Genomic DNA, 21,101 nt, shown 5'->3' on the forward strand with positions numbered 1-21,101 from the left:
CTGCAAGTCCATTGTGTGTATCTCCTGTTCCACCAGATCCAAAAGGTGCTCCATTGAAATAAGATTTGGTGCATTATCTTGCTACAAGTGCCCATCAAAATTGGGTATACTGTGGTCATAAAGGAATGGACGTGGGCAGCAACAATACTCAGGTAGTCTGTCACTTTGAACAATGCTCAATAAGTACCAAAGGGCCAACAGTGTGCCAAGAGAATGTATTTCCATTGCTTGCTGTGTATATATATATATATATATATATATATATTTATATATATAACTCAATGGAGGGGACACATGTTACTTATATGTCAAAAACAAACATAGGATGGGTCATATAACCCTTACTGACCCCCATTTGCCAGGGGCAGGGTTTTTGTTTAAAGTCCCATACAAGTCTATGGGAAATATATGTTACTGCATAACTTCCAAACGGCTGGAGATATTTCGATAATACTTGGTCACATGTTACTTATATGTCCACTTAAAATATAGGATAGTTAATTTAAGCCTTAACTGCCCCCATTTGTGAGGGTCGGGGTTTTTGTTTAAAGTCCCATGCAAATCAATGGGAAATGTATGTTCCCACATTACTTCCGTACGGGTGGAGATATTTCAATACCTGGTACACATATTAAACAGTCTTTACAATGAAACAGTTTCTCCTGAGGTAACTGGGATGCCGGTTCCTCACAGGCTTTTCTTGGACTGATAGTAATGAGCTTTAAGCAGGCCACTGTGCTACCAATTAGAAGATTTGACTCTCACCAAAAAACTATGAGGCCAATTATGGAAAAGATTATAACAAACTTTATTGAGAATACAGTAAAAACCATCATAAAATTACAGATGATAATGAGTAGGTGGTCATAGAACACTGTAGAAGTCAGGGGAGGTTTAGTATAAATAGATAGGGGTAGCCAATGGGAAACGCCGTAATGGAGAATCAGTCAGGAAACACCTGTGGGTTATCCTGACATCATAGTCATGTGCCTTGTGTACATCTTAGAATATACCTGATTGGTCCTTGCTGTGCTGTCAGAGGCGCATGAATGACGGAAGTGACGTGTGTATATGCAGATCTCGCGTTGCTGTGAACAGTATCACAGGCCGGTAAGTGACTTTTCTCCACGTTTTTTCACTATGGTGTGCATGTTACATGTTTCATGTATTAGTCCATCTCATGTATGTTGTCTTGTGCCGGCTTTCGTTGCTAATACTTCTATTATAAACAACTAGAGATGCGGTTGCTATGACGCGTGGCGTCGGCATGACACGTGACTTATATCAGCGTGCCGCGCCGAGTCCTCGCCTCGGCAGCGGTTACCAAGGGGCTCGGCCTAGGCGTCTCACGTGACTTATAGTCACATGATGCCCCAGAGCCTCGCTTTGATCTCCCGGCCAGTGATATTGTTCACAGTGGGAAGCGGCCTCGGTGGATCACGTGATTCACAGTCATGTGGTACTCCGGAGCCTCGATTTGATCTCCCGGCCTGTGATACTGTTCACAGCAACGCGAGATCTGCACATACACACACGTCACTTCCGTGACGTGTAAGAGAGACGCGCATCATTCATGCGCCTCTGACGGCACAGCAAGGACCAATCAGGTATAGTCTAAGATGTACACAAGGATGCATGACTATGATGTCAGGATAACACACAGGTGTTTCCTGACTGCTTCTCCATTACAGTGTTTCCCATTGACTACCCCTATCTATTTATATTAAACCTCCCCTTACCAGAGACACGCCCCCTGACGAAGCGGCAAGCGAAAACGCGTTCACGGTAGGTGAACTGTGCCATGATAGGGTGCATGACCAGAGTTTGCTTGTAATTACAGTTTTTTCTACCCTGTCATTTGACTTTATGGTAACTTTTGTTTACTATGGTCTCATTCTTAGGCTGGGTTCACACTACGTTTTCTCCCATACGGGAGCGCATACTGCAGGGGGGAGCTGAAAACTCGTGCTCCCGTATGCCTTCCTACGCGCTCCCGTATGTAATTCATTTCAATGAGCCGGCCGGAGTGAAACGTTCGGTCCGGTCGGCTCATTTTTGCGCTGTATGCGCTTTTTCCCCGGACCTAAAACTGTGGTTGTAAAAGTGCATACAGCGCAAAAATGAGCCGACTGGACAGAATGTTTCACTCCGGCCGGCTCATTGAAATGAATGACATACGGGAGCGCATACAAAGGCATACGAGAGCGCGAGGTTTCAGCTCCCCCCTACCGTATGTGCTCCTGTATGGTAGAAAACGTAGTGTGAACCAGGCCTTATATACATTCTGTGCTTTCATGTTCTGATACCCTTATAGTTAAGTAACTGCATTGAATGAGGCTCTATATCATCTAAATCTTTTTTCATCCATTGGGGACATTCTCATCGCTTCTACAGTATCTGTAATTTTATGATGGTTTTTACTGTATTCTCAATAAAGTTTGTTATAATCTTTTCCATAATTGGCCTCATAGTTTTTTGGTGAGAGTATTATATAGTGGCCTATGGTACTATAATCACTTAAAGAAAATTTTTGGCTAACAGTTATCTCCTGTGTATTGCAGAGTATCTTCATTCCATTCTTTAAAATGGATTTTATGAGTCGTGAATCAACCTGGAAGTCCCAGGTGGAAAATTTGTTCGGTGTGTCAATTAAACCTACTGCTAATTCTGACCAAGAGACTACACGGAATCTATTAAAAACTTACTACATCGGAAAACTAAGATTTGGTGGAATCGTGCCTCCTTACAACAGTATTTGGTGAAAGGACTTGTTCCCCGCGGATTGAGGATTCATATTTTTCCTTCTTATGGTCTTGACGATACCCTATTTACCCAGCAATGGGAGGATACTTGTCATAAGAGCTCCACAACATTTATCCAGCTTATTTTGGAGCTGAATAAGCGGAGTTTGGAAACCATCTCAGGTGAGATTAAAACCCAATTAAGACAACTCATAGATTTACTCAATCCACAGGAAAACGAGGGCTTCCAGAAAGAAATGAATGACTCTCTCATACTGTGGGAGAAACAAATACAAGAAGTTAAATCTAAAAAATTCCAAAGGGATGTTAACGATTATCAGAACCAGCGTGTTTACAAATGGAATTGTTTCTACAGTATGTATTCTGTGACCACCTACTCATTATCTTCTGTAATTTTATGATGGTTTTTACTGTATTCTCAATAAAGTTTGTTATAATGTTTTCCATAATTGGCCTCATAGTTTTTTGGTGAGAGTATTATATAGTGGCCTATGGTACTATAATCACTTAAAGTAAATTTTTGGCTAACAATTATAAGATTTGAGTAGAATAGGCTTTGGCCTAGTTGAGATGAGATTGAAGATATGCTGATATGCTGAAATCCAGGAGATAAGAGAGAGAATTTAGTGGCTACAGCCCTTTATATAATAGGGGGCTGGACTAAGCTCATTGGCCAGCAAACCTGTAAGTCCTGAACCCAGTGAACTCTGGGTACATCACGTGACCCAGGAAGGTCCTTAATCATATGTACATTCACAACGGTAGATCACATGACCTGGGAAGGTCTTATACATTTATTTCACCTATACATTAAATACTAGACATGTAAATACAATTATATGAGGCGACCAAGGGGCAAGCCCTGCAGGAGAGCCCTGTGGAGATGGAGGAGCTTTAGCTGAGGGGACTTAACACAAGGGACAGGACAAGGTCCTGTACCGGGACACCACATAGTCTCCTCTTCACTAGGCAGCAGTACTAGAAGGCTATTATACTGTAGAGATTATTTAATACATTAATATTATTAGATTCATAGGTTTAATATTAGTAAAATACCTGTTCTTTTCTGAATGTGTGCTTACAATAATAGTAATAATTCTATACAGCACACCAAACCTCGGTTAGAACTGAATGTACCATTCCAGAAGGGTTATTGCATGATATGCGGTATTTTGGCATATTTATAATTACTGTGTCACACACAGAAATGGATGCAGGTTATCTTTTCTGCTGTACTTTATTTAGCCCTGTAGACGTTGACAATTTGTCTCTATATTGTAACCTTGCCTCTGCATTATTGACAGAAGCTGTATTGCATTGTTTAAGGAGGGAAGCAAGATCACATTGAAGAGACAAATTACTTGGAATAAATCTATGACTGGATTTATTGTTAATCTATACAGAGTGAAATAACTATTGTTTGCACGTAGGCATTGATATTGATAAGGACATTGGGGCTGTTTGGAATTTAGGCGGGTTTCCTTTCTTACCTATCATTAGAAGGAAGACTTGGAAAATGACAACTTTAGATCTAATAATATTGACAATAGTCACATTAAAATGAAACTTCATTTGGATCAATAGCTATAATGCATGTATAACCGCTGTTACGGTAACTCCCTTTCACATGTATACCATGAGATGGGATATTTAGAGATACAGTGTCTGAGGATGCTGATGAGTTCAGTAATAACAGTAACAGAAATTACTCACATCTTTGCCAATGAGATCCTCTTGGTTTTCTACTATTCCCCAAGGGGCAATACCAATTGTGCAGATCTTGCCTCTTGACTTGGATGCATGGTCTTTCAAAGCATCACCTACATGGCGAATGACACCTACAAAGTCATAGATAACATAAAACATAGTAAATTCTAAAATCTATGAGAAACATGTTATACATGTTCATTTGAAATGTACCTTAAATGGGTACTCCGCCTCTAGACATCGTATCCCCTGTCCCAAGGATAGGGGATAAGATGTCTGATCGCAGGGGGTCCCGCCACTGGGAACCCCTGTGATTTCTCCTGCAGCTGCTGCCATCTGCTGTCATCCTGTTATCTGGTGCATGGAGTGAACTAGGGTCCGGAGTATCACAATGCAAGTCTTCAGGAGGGGGTTTGTCCCAAGATTAAAACATAATCTCTGTTCCTAGAAGGGGCTGCTATTTTATTCATATGGGGATCAACGGTCCCTCGTCCTTGAGATCGATCGCTGGGGTCCCTGCAGCCAGATAAAGGATACATGGTGGGGCCATATATATATATATATATATATATATATATATATATATATATATATCATCATACTGTAAATGTGTAAATATTGTTCTCATGTATGCATTGACTATGTATATGCATTGAGATATATGTATATATATATATATATATATATATATATATATATATGCATTGATTATATATATTTGTATGCAGCAGTTATGTGTGCTTAGACAGTAGATTTGTTTATATTAGGTTTCTGTTCTGTGGCACTTTATAATGCTATGAAATTAGCTTTTTATAGTAGCATTATTTGGGCACTGTATATTGGTATTTTAGGATGCTGTATGAAGGTATTATTTTACTTTTAAATGGTACTATTAATTCTCTGCTGGATATTAGGTGGAACTTTAATTAAATAAAAAACCTGAATGTAATATATTGGTATTTTTTTCACACTAAATAATATTATTTATGTTGTACTATTTTTGTACCCAGAAGGGCACCATGCGAATGTTAAATTGCAAAAAAAAATGAATAAAAACATGTTTTGGAAATCTCCGCCAAGTTGAAAAATATCCCTGAGCAAAAAGTTTATTTTGCTATTAGGAATGACAGTGCAGACTACGACTCCCTTGACAATGTCTGTGTCTTCTGCTCTGTTGTATATTTACGCTTCTGAGTTAGTACGAGGAGAAAATAGCTCTTGTAGATCTCAACTGAGACATTATGAATTTGACAATGCATGTTGAATTTTAGCAAAAGAAAATGTTTTGAAATATCTCACACAGGATTACTGAGCTGTGAGGTCCAATAAAAAGTAAAGTCATATAGAATTATGGTTAGTATTATTTTTGTTATTTATACCTTGACCTCTGACTGTATAGTAAAGATGTAGCACTGTGATCAACATATTTAGGTCTATCTAGATGCCCACTATAGTAGGGAATTTGTTTCACATACTGTTTTCTTTATCTTATTATAATATGTAATATTACATAACAAGAACCTTAAATGGGCACTGTCAGATGCAAAAACTTGGCAAAACATTAACCTTTCAAATATTCTTCATAAGAAAATTTTATTTCCTTTTTATAGAAATTATGGCTTATAAAATCATGGCTTTGTCGAGGCTGAAGCACAGACATGGGACATGGACAAAGTCCAGTAAGGGGTAAGTGAGGGTGGGCTAGTACTGATAGGACAGGAGAAAGCACAGATGAGTCCTATCAGACAGGAAAGAACACAGAGGAGTACTAACAGACAGGAGAGAGCACAGAGGAGCCTATCAGACAGGAGAGAGCACAGAGGAGTCCTATCAGACAAGAGAGAGCACAAAGGAGTACTATCAGACAGGAGAGTGCACAGAGGAGTACTATCAGACAGGAGAGAGCACAGAGGAGTACTATCAGACAGGAAAGAGCACAGAGGAGTACTATCAGACACAAGAGAGGACAGAGGAGTCCTGTCAGACAGGAGAGAGCACAGAGGAGTCCTATCAAACAGGAGAGAGCACAGAGGAGTCCTATCAGACAGGAGAGAGCACAGAGGAGTACTATCAGACAGGAGTGAGCACAAAGGAGTACTATCAGAGGAGTATTATCAGACAGGAGAGAGCACAGAGGAGTACTATCAGAGGAGTATTATCAGACAGGAGAGAGCACAGAAGAGTACTATCAGACAGGAGAGAGCACAGAGGAGTACTATCAGACAGGAGAGAGCACAGAGGAGTACTATCAGACAGGAGAGAGCACAGAAGAATACTATCAGACAGGAGAGAGCACAGATGAGTCCTACCAGACAGGAGAGACCACAGAGAAGTACTATCAGACAGGAGAGAGCACAGAGGAGTACTATCAGACAGGAGAGAGCACAGAAGAATACAATCAGACAGGAGAGAGCACAGAGGAGTCCTACCAGAAAGGAGAGACCACAGAGGAGTACTATCAGACAGGAGAGAGCACAGAGGAGTACTATCAGACAGGAGCGAGCACAGAGGAATACTATCAGACAGTGGCGTACCAAGGGGGGGGCGGGGGGGGGGCGGCCCGCCCCGGGTGCCACTCTCAAGGGGGGTGCCAGGGGCGGACTGACCCGCCGCCGCCGCTGCTGAGGTCCGGGACACTCGTCCCAGATCCCCAGCTGACAGCGCTACATTCTCCTGTATGCACGATACACGCACATACAGGAGAAGGCGTCCCCTCTGTGTGAGCCGCATCTGCAGCTACACAGAGGAGACGTGACCTCCGCCCCCACGCAGCACGCAGTACAGGTGCCGGTGACGTCACTCATCGGCGCCTGTACTGTGGAGGGGAGAAGATGCGGGCCCTGCAGCTGAGGAGATCGCTGCGTGGGACGTCAGGTGAGCATCCTTTTTTTTTTTCTTTGCATATACCTACAGGGAAGGGGGGGGGGGTGCTCTGCATTTACCTATAGGGAAGGGGGGGGGGGTGCTCTGCATTTACCTATAGGGAAGGGGGGGAGAGGGGGGGTGCTCTACATTTACCTATAGGAAAGGGGGAGAGGGGGGTGCTCTGCATTTACCTATAGGGAAGGGGGGAGAGGGGGGGCTCTGTATTTACCTATAGGGAAGGGGGGGAGAGGGGGGGTGCTCTGCATTTACCTATAGGGAAGGGGGGGAGAGGGAGGGGGGTGCTCTGCATTTACCTATAGGGAGGGGGGGTGCTCTGCATTTACGTAAAGGGAAGGGGGGGAGAGGGGGTGCTCTCCATTTACCTAGAGGGACGGGGGACGGGGGGTGCTCTGCATTTACCTATAGGGAAGGGGGGTGCTCTGCATATACCTATAGGGAAGGGGGGAGGGGGGGTGCTCTGCATTTACCTATAGGGAGGGGGGGTGCTCTGCATATACTTAGGGCTGGGCGGTATGACCATATATGTGTATCACGGTATTTTTTTTAACTTACGGCAGTTCCACGGTATATAACGGTATTCCCCCCAAAAAAAATCATGTGACCCGCCAGCGCTATTCTGCTCCCCCCAATTAATGATCAGCCCAGCGGGGTACTACTCACATATGTCAAGCACTGCCCTCCTCCTCTTTGTTGGGGGCCTCCGGCGATGGAACTCACTGTACGCCAGTGGTCTCCAACCTGCGGACCTCCAGTTGTTGCAAAACTACAACTCCCAGCATGGCTGTCCAGGCATGCTGGGAGTTGTAGTTTTGCAACAGCTGGAGGTCCGCAGGTTTGAGACCACTGCTGTACGCTGTATACCTATGCCCGGGCTGCAAAAGATACAGAAAATAAACTTAACTCACCCACGTCGGCCGCACGCTGGGGACGGGAACGCCGGACAGCCGTCAGCCTATCACCGGCCAGAGCGATGCCCCGACCCTGCCAGTGATAGGCGGAGCCCACTGTCATGTAAGAAGCCGGCTTCTTACATGACAGTGGGCTCAGGCTATCACTGGCCAGGGCGGGGCATCGCTCTGGCCGGTGATAGGCTGACGGCTGTCCGGCGTTCCCGTCCCCAGCGTGTGGCCGACGTGGGTGAGTTAAGTTTATTTTCTGTATCTTTTGCAGTCCGGGCATAGGTATACAGCGTACAGCAGTGGTCTCAAACCTGCGGACCTCCAGCTGTTGCAAAACTACAACTCCCAGCATGCCCGGACAGCCGTTGGCTGTCCGGGCATGCTGGGAGTTGTAGTTTTGCAACAACTGGAGGTCCGCAGGTTGGAGACCACTGGCGTACAGAGAGTTCCATCGCCGGCTGTCCGGGAATGCTGGGAGTTGTAGTTTTGCAACATCTGGAGGTCTGCAGGTTGGAGACCACTGGCGTACAGTATAGAGTATCACTGCCTGGCGGCCCCAAACAAGAAGGAGGAGGGCAGTGCTTGACATATGTGAGTAGTACCCCGCTGGGCTGATCATTAATTGGGGGGAGCAGAACAGTGCTGGCGGGTAACATAGGATTAGTTCCCCGATGTGGGGACAGCGCTGTGCTAGGCTGATAATACATTCCCGAGGTGGAGGGGCCCAACCGGTATTGCGGTATGGGGGAAAATCCATATCGTGCAGCCCCAAAAATGTGGTATTCGGTATGAACCGGTATACCGCCCAGCCCTAAATATACCTATGGGAAAGAGGGGGAGGGGGGTGTAGCTCTGCATATACCTATGGGAAAGAGGGGGGTGTAACTCTGCATATACCTATGGGAAAGAGGGGGGGGTGTAACTCTGAATATACCTATGGGAAAGAGGGGGTTACCTGGCTACCTACCTACCTGCCCTTTTACTGTGCAGGACACCAAGGAGGGCATTATTACAGTTTGTGGGCCTATAGATGGGAAGATTGTGTAGAGGAGGGCACTGAAAATATGCAGAGTCTGACATGTTTTTCCTGCAGATGTTAAGAGTAGTGTTGAGCGGCATAGGCCATATTCGAATTCGCGAATATTCGCGAATATATGGACGAATAGTCGTCATATATTCGCGAATATTCGCATATTCGTAATAGTCTCGTTTTATTTTCGCATATGCGAAAATTCGCGTATGCGGAAATTTACATATGCGGAAATTAGCATATACAAAAATTAGCATAAGCGAAAATTCGCAAATACGAAAATTCGCATATGCAAATTTTTGCATATGCGAAAATTCGCACACCAGTATCACACAGTAGTATTAGAGCCTTCTTTACACCACACAAGCTGGAAGCAGAGAGGGATGATCACTGTGATGTGCACTGTGAAAAAATATTTTAAAAAAAAGAATATTCGTAATTACGAATATATAGTGCTATATTCGCGAATATTCACGAATTCGCGAATATGCGATATTCGCGAATAAAATTTGAATTGCGAATATTCGCGAGCAACACTAGTTAAGAGATCCACATGGAGGTCTTATCCGGACGGAGAAGAAAAGGAAAGAGGATGCCGCTGATCAGAAAAGATGTAATTGTGAGTCCCAAAATGTAACTGTAATCACTTATATGGTATATACATCCTGTGTACAGCTGATATCTACCGCCATATGGTCCTGTATATAATCACTTATATTGTATACAGATCCTTTATAGTATACTGGTCTGTATATAGTGGTTTTATACAGTATGGCGGTATTATCCAGTTATTGTGTGGTGGTATATATTTACTCCTTGTATACCAGTATTATTGGTCATGGAAATTTACCTACGTTAAAATGTTTATTGTGTGTGGGATTTGGGTGGAATAGGAGCGTGGCAGAAGATTGACGAGCTGCAGAGCCTAGCAGGGGCCCTTGTTTTTTTTTGGTCTGGGGGCCCCGAGTGTTGTCAGTCCGCTCCTGGGGGGAGGGGAGGGAGGGGGTGTAATTAAGGGGGGGTGCGTGTGTGTGTGGGGGGGTGCCAAATGCTCTAGGTACGCCCCTGCTATCAGAGGAGTACTATCAGACAGGAGAGAGCACAGAGGAGTGCTATCAGACAGTAGAGAGCACAGAGGAGTACTATCAGACAGGAGCGAGCACAGAGGAGTACTATCAGAGGAGTACTATCAGACAGGAGAGAGCTCAGAGGAGTACTATCAGACAGGAGAGAGCACAGAGGAGTACTATCAGACAGGAGCGAGCACAGAGGAGTACTATCAGAGGAGTACTATCAGACAGGAGAGAGCACAGAGGAGTACTGTCAGACAGGAGAGAGCACAGAGGAGTACTATCAGACAGGAGAGAGCACAGAAGAATACAATCAGACAAGAGAGAGCACAGAGGAGTCCTACCAGACAGGAGAGACCACAGAGGAGTACTATCAGACAGGAGAGAGCACAGAGGAGTACTATCAGACAGGAGCGAGCACAGAGGAGTACTATCAGAGGAGTACTATCAGACAGGAGAGAGCTCAGAGGAGTACTATCAGACAGGAGAGAGCACAGAGGAGGGCTATCAGACAGTAGAGAGCACAGAGGAATACTATCAGACAGGAGCGAGCACAGAGGAGTACTATCAGAGGAGTACTATCAGACAGGAGAGAGCTCAGAGGAGTACTATCAGACAGGAGAGAGGACAGAGGAGTACTATCAGACAGGAGAGAGCACAGAGGAGTACTATCAGACAGGAGAGAGCACAGAGAAGTACTATCAGATAGGAGAGAGCACAGATGAGTACTTTCAGACAGGAGAGGGCACAAAGCGGTGCTATCAGACAGTAGAGAGCACAGAGGAGTACTATCAGAGAGGAGTGAGCAAAGAGGAGTACTATCAGACAGTAGAGAGCACAGAGGAGTACTATCAGACAGTAGAGAGCACAGAGGAGTCCTATCAGACAGGAGAGAGCACAGAGGAGTCTTATCAGACAGCAGAAAGCACAGAGGAGTACTATCAGACAGGAGAGAGCACATAGGAGTCCTATCAGACAGGAGAGAGCACAGAGGAGTGCTATCAGACTGGAGAGTGCACAGAAGAGTGTTATCAGACAGGGGAGAGCACAGAGGAGTACTATCAGACAGGAGAGATCACAGACGAGTACTATCAGACAGGAGAGAGCACAGAGGAGTCCTATCAGACATGAGAGAGTACAGAGGAGTACTATCAGACAAGAGAGAGCACAGAGGAGTACTCTCAGACAGGAGAGAGTACAGAGGAGTGCTGTTAGACAGGAGAGAGCACAGAGGAGTGCTATCAGACTGGAGAGAGCACAGAAGAGTGTTATCAGACAGGGGAGAGCACAGAGGAGTGCTAGCCCACACTCATTTACTGGACTTTGTCCATGCCTGTGCTTCAGCTGGACAAAGCCATGATTTTATAAGCCATGATGTTTCTGAAAAGGAGATTACCAATATATTTTTTCTTAAGTATATTAGGTTAATGTTTTGCCAATATGTATAACATATAAAAAGTTTTTGAATTTGACAGTGCCAATTTGAGATTGGGTTTAGACTTCAGAATTTTCCAGCAGAATGTACCTTGCTCGATCTCCTCAATTTTCCTTACATTGTCTGTGAGAGCGCCAGAGATACCCGAGTACAGTGCTTAGGTATCCGTGGCTCCTCAATAGACATTGTGGAGATTGTGTGGGATCTGAGAAGCTGGACCCCAGAGACATTTATCCCCTATAAGTGATATCTGTCTACAGCCCAGAACACAAATATGAATGCATTAGCAGCATTTACTATGAACTATAAAATAAAGAAAATTACAACAACTACCAGAATCTGTTAAAGTTCCTCCAGCGTCATAGGAAAAACAGATGCATTCAATATTTTACAGACTCTTCAGAAATATATATAATGGTAATAGGATCTACAAGAGATGTTGGAAAAAGCCTAAAAAAGGACAATCTGTAACTATTGCTTGGTTTTAGAGATTGCTGGTTTTGCTAATAGTACTATCTGTTCCAAAATGTAAATGCTATCTATCTATCTATCTATCTATCCCATATCTATCACATATCTATCTATCTACTATCTATCAATCTATCTATCCCATATCTATCTATCACATATCTATCTATCTATCTATCTATCTATCTATCCCATATCTATCTATCACATATCTATCTATCTATCTACTATCTATCAATCTATCTACCCCATATCTATCTATCACATATCTATCTATCTATCTATCTATCCCATATCTATCTATCTATCTCATATCTATCTATCTATCTATCTATCTCATATCTATCTATCTATCTTTCTATCCATCCCATATCTATCTATCTATCTATCTATCTATCTATCTATCTATCTATCACATATCTATCTATCTATCTATCTATCACTTATCTATCTATCTATCCCATATCTATCTATCTATCTATCTATCTATCTCATATCTATCTCTCTCATAGCCATCTATCTATCTCATATCTATCTATCTATCTATCTATCTATCTATCCCATATCTATCTATTTATCCCATATCTATCTATCTATCTATCTCATATCTATCTATCTATCCCATATCTATCTATTTATCCCATATCTATCTATCTATCTATCTATCTATCTATCCCATATCTATCTATCTATCCCATATCTATCTATGTATCCCATATCTATCTATTTATCCCATATCTATCTATCTATCTGTCTATCTATCTATCTATCTATCTATCTCATATCTATCTATTCCTCTATCTATGTATCCCATATCTATCTATCTATCTATCTATCCCTCCCATATCTATCTATCTATCTATCTATCTATCTCATATCTAGCTATCTATTTATCTATGCATCTATCTATCTATCTATCTACCTATCTCATATCTATCTATTTATCTATTCCTTTATTTATGTATCCCACATGTATCTATCTGTCTCATATCTATCTATCTATCCCATATCTATCTATCTATCTATCTATCTATCTCATATCTATCTCATATCTATCTATCTAACTCATATCTATCTCCTATCTATCTATCTATCTATCTATCTCATATCTATCTATCTATTCCTCTATCTGTCTCATATCTTACATTATTTATCTCTCTCTCGCTCTCTTTTTATTATTATCTTATCGTATTTTACCAGTGTTGACTCCTCCAGTGAATATCCACGCTCCTGTTGTCATGGCAGCTTTAATAAGGCCTTTCCCGAAGACTTGTTTCAGTTTTGGCTGAAGCTCAAAATTTTGGAGACCTCCATGGACTGATATGAGAAGCTTTGGCAGTTCTAGTTGCCACTCCTTTGTCATAAGGTGCAGAAGTAAGTCAGGCTTAGTGTCAAAGGAGACTCGTACATACTGCAAAAAGACAGAAAGATGTAACAAGATGCAAACATACTGAAACATAAGAAATAATCCTGTTATATCTATGTCCTTTACTGCTACTATACTTCACAAACTACAGGACCCAGATTTATCATACTGTGTGAGAGAGAAAGTGGAGGGATTTTCCCACAGCAACCAATCACAGCTCAGCTTTCACTTTACCAGAGCTCGCTAGCTGAGCTGTGATTGGCTGAAAATAACTACATTTTTCCACAGTTTGATAAATCTGGGCCATTGTGTGTATATGTGTTTGTATGTATATATGTGTGTACCGTATGTATGTATGTGTGTATGTGTGTGTGTATGTATGTGTGTATATGTGTGTATGTATGTATGTGTGTATATGTGTGTATGTGTGTACCGTATGTATGTATATATGTGTGTATGTATGTATGTTCCATCATCAGCATCATATGAACATGAAACTTGGTACACACGTTACTAATATGTCAACTACAAATAAAGGATAGGTAAATTAACCCTTACCCACCCCCATTTGCCAGGGTCGTTTTTTTTTTTTTTTTTTTTTTTTTTTTTAAAGTCCCATTCAAGTCTAGGGGTAATAAATGTTACTGCATAACTTCTAAACAGCTGGAGATATTGCAATAATACTTGGTCACATGTTACTTATTTGTCAACTAGGATAGCTAATTTAACCATTAAAGGGGTATTCCAGGAAAATACTTTCTTTTTAACCATTAATGGGATATTCCAGGAAAAAACATTCTTTTTTTTTATTTTTTATATCAACTGGCTCCAGAAAGTTAAACAGATTTGTAAATTACTTCTATTAAAAAATCTTAATCCTTTCAATATTTATCAGCTGCTGAAGTTGAGTTGTTGTTTTCTGTCTGGCAACAGTGCTCTCTGCTGACATCTCTGCTTGTCTCGGGAACTGCACAGAGTAGAAGAGGTTTGCTATGGGGATTTGCTTCTAAACTGGGCGGTTTCCGAGACACGTGTCATCAGAGAGCACTTAGACAGAAAAGAACAACTCAACTTCAGCAGCTCATAAGTACTGAAAGGATTAAGAATTTTTAATAGAAGTAATTTACAAATATGTTTAACCTTCTGGAACCAGTTGATATATAAAAAAAAGTTTTTTCCTGGATAACTCCTTTAACCTACTCCAGTTGGCGAGGGTCAAGGATTTTGTTTAACCCCTTAACGACGAAGGACGTAAATGTACCTCCTGGTGGTGTGGTACTTAACACACCAGGACGTACATTTATGTCCTAAGCATAACCGCGCGAGCACCGGAGCGATGCCCGGATCATCCGCGGCAGGTCCCGGCTGTTGATTGCAGCCAGGGACCCGCCGGTAATGGCGGACATCCACGATCACACGGATGTCCGCCTTAAACCCCTCAGATGCCGTGATCAATACCGATCACGGCATCTGCAGCATCGCGGTCACTTAATTGGATCAACGGATCGCCCGCAGCGCTGCCGCGGTGATCCGATCATTCAGCACGGCAGCCGGAGGTCCCCTCACCTGTCTCCGCTGTCTTCCGGGAGTCTTCTGCTCTGATCTGCCTTCCTGCAGACCAGAGCAGAAGATTACCGATAATGCTGATCAGTGCTGTGTCCTATACATAGCACTGAACAGGATTAGCAATCGAGTGATTGCTTTAAATAGTCCCCTATGGGGACTATTAAAGTGTAAAAATAAAAGTAAAAAAGTAAATAAATAAAGTAAAAACAATGTGAAAACTCCCCTCCCTCAATAAAAACGTAAATTGCCCCATTTTCCCTATTTCACCCCCAAAAAGTGTTAAAAAAAATATTTTATATACATATTTGGTATCGCTGCGTGCGTATATATCTGAACTATTAAAATAAAATGTTAATGATAACGTACGGTGAACGGCGTGAATGTAAAAAAAAAAGTCCAAAATAGCTGCTTTTTAAAAAAAACATTTTATTTCAAAAATTTTTTATAAAAAATGTATTGAAAGTTTTATATAAGCAAATATGGTATAAATAAAAAGTACAAAAAATTAGCCCTCATATCACCACTTTTACGGAAAAATGAAAAAGTTATAGGTCTTCAAAATAGGGGGATCTTAAGCGTACTAATTTGGTTAAAAAGTTTGTGATTTTTTTTAAGCACAACAGTAATAGAAAAGTATGTTATCACGGTAATCATTTTAATCGTATTGACCCAAAGAATAAAGAACACATTTCACTTTTACCATAAATTGTACGACGTGAAAAAGAAATTCTCAAAATTAACAAAATTGTGGTTTTCTTTTTAATTTCCCCATACAAATAGTATTTTTTTGGTTGCGCCATACATTTTATGGTAAAGTGAGTGATGGAATTACAACGGACAACTGGTCGCGCAAAAAACAAGCCCTCATACTAGTCTGCGGATGAAAATATAAAGGAGTTATGATTTTTTGAAGGCGAGGAGAAAAATATGAAAACGGAAAAATAAAATTTTCTGCGTCCTTAAGGCCCAAATGGTCTGCGTCCTTAAGGGGTTAAAGTCCCATGCAAATCTATGGGAAATGTGTGTTCCAGCATAACTTTCATATGGCTGGAGATATTTTGATAATACTTGGTCATAAATGTTGGCACCCCTGAAATGAAAAGGATTGCAGTAACACATGTTTTGCTATACACATGTTTATTCCCTTTGTGTGTATTGGAACTAAACCAAAAAACGAAGAAAAAAAAGCAAATTGGACATAATGTGACACCAAACAAAATGATCTGGACAAAATTATTGGCACCCTTTCAAAATTGTGGAAAAATAAGATTGTTTCAAGCATGTTATGCTCCTTTAAACTCACCTGGGGCAAGAAACAGGTGTAGGCAATATAAAAAATCACACCTGAAAGCAGATAAAAAGAAGAGAAGTTCACTTAGTCTTTACATTGTGTGTCTGTGTGTGCCACACTAAGCATGGACAACAGAAAGAGAAGAGAACTGTCTGCGGAATTGAGAACCAAAATTGTGGAAAAATATCAACAATCTCAAGATTACAAGTCCATCTCCAGAGATCTAGATTTGTCTTTGTCCACAGTACGCAACATTATCAAGAAGTTTGCAACCCATGGCACTGTAGTTAATCTCCCTGGGCATGGACAGAAGAGAAAAATTGATGAAAGGTGTCAATGCTGGATAGCCCGGATGGTGTATAAGCAGCCCCAAACAAGTTCCAAAGATATTCAAGCTGTCCTGCAGACTCAGGGAGCATTAGTGTAAGTGCAAACTATCTGTCAACATTTAAATGAAATGAAACTCTATGGAAGGAGACCCAGGAGGACCCCACTGCTGACACAGAGATATAAAAAAGCCAAAATGAACTTGAGTAAGCCAAAATCCTTCTGGGAAAACATCTTGTGGACAGATGAGACCAAGACAGAGCTTTTTGGTAAAGCACATCATTCTACTGTTTACATAAAACAAAAAGAAAAGAACACATTATCTACAGTGAAATATGGTGGAGGTTCAATGATATTTTGGGGTTGTTTTGCTGCCTCTGGCACTGGGTGCCTTGAATGTGTGCAAGGCATCATGAAATCTGAGGATTACCAATGGATTTTGGGTTGCACTGTACAGCCCAGTGTCAGAAAGCTGGGCTTGTGTCCGAGATCTTGGGTCTTCCAGCAGGACAATGACCCTAAATATACGTCAAAAACACCCAGAAATGGATGGGAACAAAGCGCTGGAGAGTTCTGAAGTGGCCAGCAATGAGTCCAGATCTAAATCCCATTGAACACCTGTGGAGAGATCTTAAAATTGCTGTTGGGTAAAGGTGCCCTTTCAATAAGAGAGACCTGGAGCAGTTTGCAAAGGAAGAGTGGTCCAACATTCCGGCTGAGAGGTGTAAGAAGCTTATTGATGGTTATAGGAAGCGACTGATTTCAGTTATTTTTTCCAAAGGGTGTGCAACCAAACATTAAGTTAAGGGTGCCAATAATTTTGTCCAGCCCATTTTTGGAGTTTGGTGTGACATTATGTTCAATTAGCTTTTTTTTCCTCCCTTTTTTGGTTTAGTTCCAATACACACAAATGGAATAAACATGTGTATAGCAAAACGTGTTACTGCAATCCTTTTCTGTCAGAAATATTTCATTTTCATGAAAAATTTCAGGGGTGCCAACATTACAGCCATGACTGTATGTTACTTATATGTCAAAGAAAAATATATGAAAGTTATTATTTTCTACCCTTTTTGTACATCGGTCTGGCCTGAAAATCACACCCACTCCCACACTGCCACGCCCCTTCTATTTTCGACTTACAATATCTTCATCACAACTCAGCCCAACCTGAGGATGGGATAAAAGGTTGGAATATGAGGACGGCATATGAGGACAGGATATGAGGTCGGGATGTGAGCATGTGATATGAGGTCGGGATGTGAGCATGGGATATGAGGTCGGGATATGATATTTTCTCCCCAACAAGTATTAGGAAGGAAACACCAGGCAACGCCGAGTACTTAGCTAGTTTCCTAATAAAACAATGTATCAGTAAATAGCTATTTTATTTGATAGCTTATGTGATTCCTAACATTTTTTTAATCACTTCATTTACTAAAAATGACACCTAACACCATCAAAAAGCTCTAAAGTCTATGTTTCATTTCCGTGGAATCTGCTCTCCACTACTTGTTATTGGAAATTTCATCACTAATAACAGAGACAATAAGATGGAAAACAGGTAGTGGGGATAGGGCTTAGCTAGTGCTAAGTCTGCACAGTGCACAAGCTATCTGGGAACCTGTCTCCATTTTCTATAGGATATGCACTGTCCTTGAAAGGTAAATTAAGGCATCCCTTTTATCACAGCAGAAGCAGATTAGTGCTTAAAGGGGTATTCCGGGCAAAAACATCTTATCCCCTATCGAAAGGATTGGGGAGAAGATGTCTGATCGCGGGGGACCCACCGCTGGGACCCCCCACGATCTCCCTGCAGCAGCCCGCATTCTATGCGTAGCTGTGTATGAAGTTTCGGAATCCTCTGGGCTGCCGAGACGGGGACGTGACATCACGCCACGTCCCCTCCATTCATGTCTATGAGAGGGGGCGTTGCGGCCATTACGCCCCCTTTCATAGAAATGAATGGAGGGGGCGTGGCCTGATGTCACATCCCCATCTCGGAAGCCCGGCAGTTTCCGAAACTTCAGACGCAGCTACTCATAGAATGCGGGCTGCTGCAGGGAGATCATGGGGGGTCCCAGCGGCGGGCCCCCCGCGATCAGACATCTTATCCCCTATCCTTTCGATAGGGGATAAGACGTTTTTGCACAGAATACCCCTTTAAAATAACCATTTTCTCTCTGTGCTGCTGATTTTTTTATTTTTTCCATTTCTGCTCACATAGCACTAGTGATCCCTTGTTTGTCCATATTCCATCTTTATTAGTGTAAATTAAATGATGCCCCAGAACTATATCATAGTATCACAGAGAGCATGATGTTCTGTGATTGGTCAGGCAAATAAGGGAAAGGAAGTATCTGTGTGTATTACTGGCAGACAGCTCAGCTTTGGTGCTGCCCCCTCAAATAGCTGTGTGCCAAGGAGGGGGCTCTTTAGGGCTCAGGTCCTTTAAACATTAGTAAGTAGAAATAAAAATGTCACCTATACTACTGTAAAATAGGTATTTTAAACTTGTATACATAAAAACTGATCAAATTACACATTTTACATAAACTCTCCCATGTTGCAGAATTGTTACTTTGTGGGCAATACAAGCATTCACTAAAAGAGACATGTCAGGAGAGGTCATAGATCCTTTTTAATACAGACATTGTATTACACAGATCCGGACACTGTAGTATTGTATCTGGGTGGTGCAAGTCTAGTTGGGTACTCTATTCCATGAAGAAAAACTTTATTGTGTGATACTGTCTAAACATTGCACATCTTTCTAGCAATGCGTTGAAAAAAAAAAAAAAAAAAATCTATATCTTTCTGTATAAAAAAATACAGAAAGATGTAGATTAATTTTTTATTTTTTTGTCTATATTTACCAATATGACAATATAGCAGTTTATTTGTATACATATGCAAATATGGGCAAAAATTCAACCCCTGGCAAAAAGTATAGAATCCCCATGCTTAGGAAATGTACACCCAGCTTTCTTACTTTGTAGTAAATGAACAGATTACAGATATCACCTAAAACAATATTTAATAGCTGGACCTTCTTGCTTCATGATACACGCCTAATAAAAAGAAAGCTAATTACTGGAATTAAAGACAGAGGAGTTTTTTTTTTCAGATCAAGTAAAAAAAAATTATAGAATAAATTGATGCGGAGGAAACATTTTATTGAAGCATCACAAAAAAAATCTTAATTAGTACTTTGTTGCTTCAGTCTTTTGATGTCTTTTTGATGTTCCTACTTTTAAAAATCTTTCCATTTTGCAATTGGCTGGGAACAACCAATATCATTTGCCATACTCTGGAAAGAGTCTTATAACCTGTAGTATTGTTTTAATTGACAACTCTTGTTGGGACCATGTTTTTTTTTCACTCACCTAAGTCTCACAGTTCAGTAAGGTCTATAAGCACTTTCCCTTTTCACTACAAATTAATTCCAGTAATTCTTCTAGAAATGATAATTATTTTCTCATTATACAACATTTTTGACATATAGCAGGAACATGTCAAAAGTTTCGATTGGATAGCGTCTGATTGTTGAGGAGACAGTTCCATTAGAAGTCTATGGGGCGGTCTTCTTAAAGTGGATGGACATTGTGGTTATATCTAGAGATCGGTAGTGGTCTGAAAATTTAGATCTCCCCCACTGATCAAAACTTTGTCATGCCAAAAGTTTTGTACATTTCTTTGTGGTGTTTTTCATGTATATGAATAGCAGATAAATATCTAGCCCTTGACTTACAGCCTTAACATAGAACGATATTACTGCTACTGCTCTGCTCTGTCTTGTGCAGGACCAGGAATGGCATGGCTTCTGGGCTAGTGTGAGAGAGCAGTGTGGGATGTTGGTCCATACCTGGGCTGTCAGGGATTAGAGAATGAATAGGCACGATTACAGCCGGAGCACACTGACTAGTTCATGAAACCACATGTCCTTATGACTAGTTCATCCATTTACATATGGAGCAGGATCATTTTTGTACTTTCACGGATGGGCAGGTAGGAAACATAGTAGGAAACGTTGTCTTCACATCTATAACATGTTACGGCCAGTTATTTGGGGTCAAACCTGGTGACAGGTTCCCATTAAAATCTCTGATATTATTTTATAACCCTAAACATGAATGGGAAGAAACATAACCCTGACTAAAAACCCATGCAGTGGGTTTAAAACATGTGTCTCCTAGGAATATTTAGAAAACTAGATGTGGCTTGTCCTCCATATACCACCATGATATGTGGAGCGATCTACTGAATTTTTGGTGAGCTGTAAAATGTTTTTTTT

The 21,101-nt window shown here is 41.4% G+C and overlaps 1 protein-coding gene across 10 annotated transcripts in view; it reads right to left on the reverse strand.

Annotated features, from left to right (window-relative positions):
• TRPM3 (transient receptor potential cation channel subfamily M member 3) overlaps window positions 1-21,101 on the reverse strand; it is a 714,607-nt gene that overhangs the window by 261,490 nt on the left and 432,016 nt on the right. For 9 of the 10 annotated variants that reach the window (XM_056523079.1, XM_056523077.1, XM_056523078.1 and 6 more), the window contains exons 4-5: window positions 13,455-13,668; window positions 4,476-4,600 (exon numbers count right to left, since the gene is read on the reverse strand). In XM_056523079.1, coding sequence (XP_056379054.1) covers window positions 4,476-4,600; window positions 13,455-13,668 — 339 coding nt within the window. Of the gene's footprint in view, window positions 1-4,475; window positions 4,601-13,454; window positions 13,669-13,749; window positions 13,831-21,101 lie in introns of those variants that run through there. The other variant, XM_056523085.1, reaches the window with a different exon arrangement.

The sequence above is a fragment of the Hyla sarda genome, chromosome 1 (assembly GCF_029499605.1).
Source record: "Hyla sarda isolate aHylSar1 chromosome 1, aHylSar1.hap1, whole genome shotgun sequence".
Lineage (NCBI taxonomy): Eukaryota > Metazoa > Chordata > Amphibia > Anura > Hylidae > Hyla > Hyla sarda.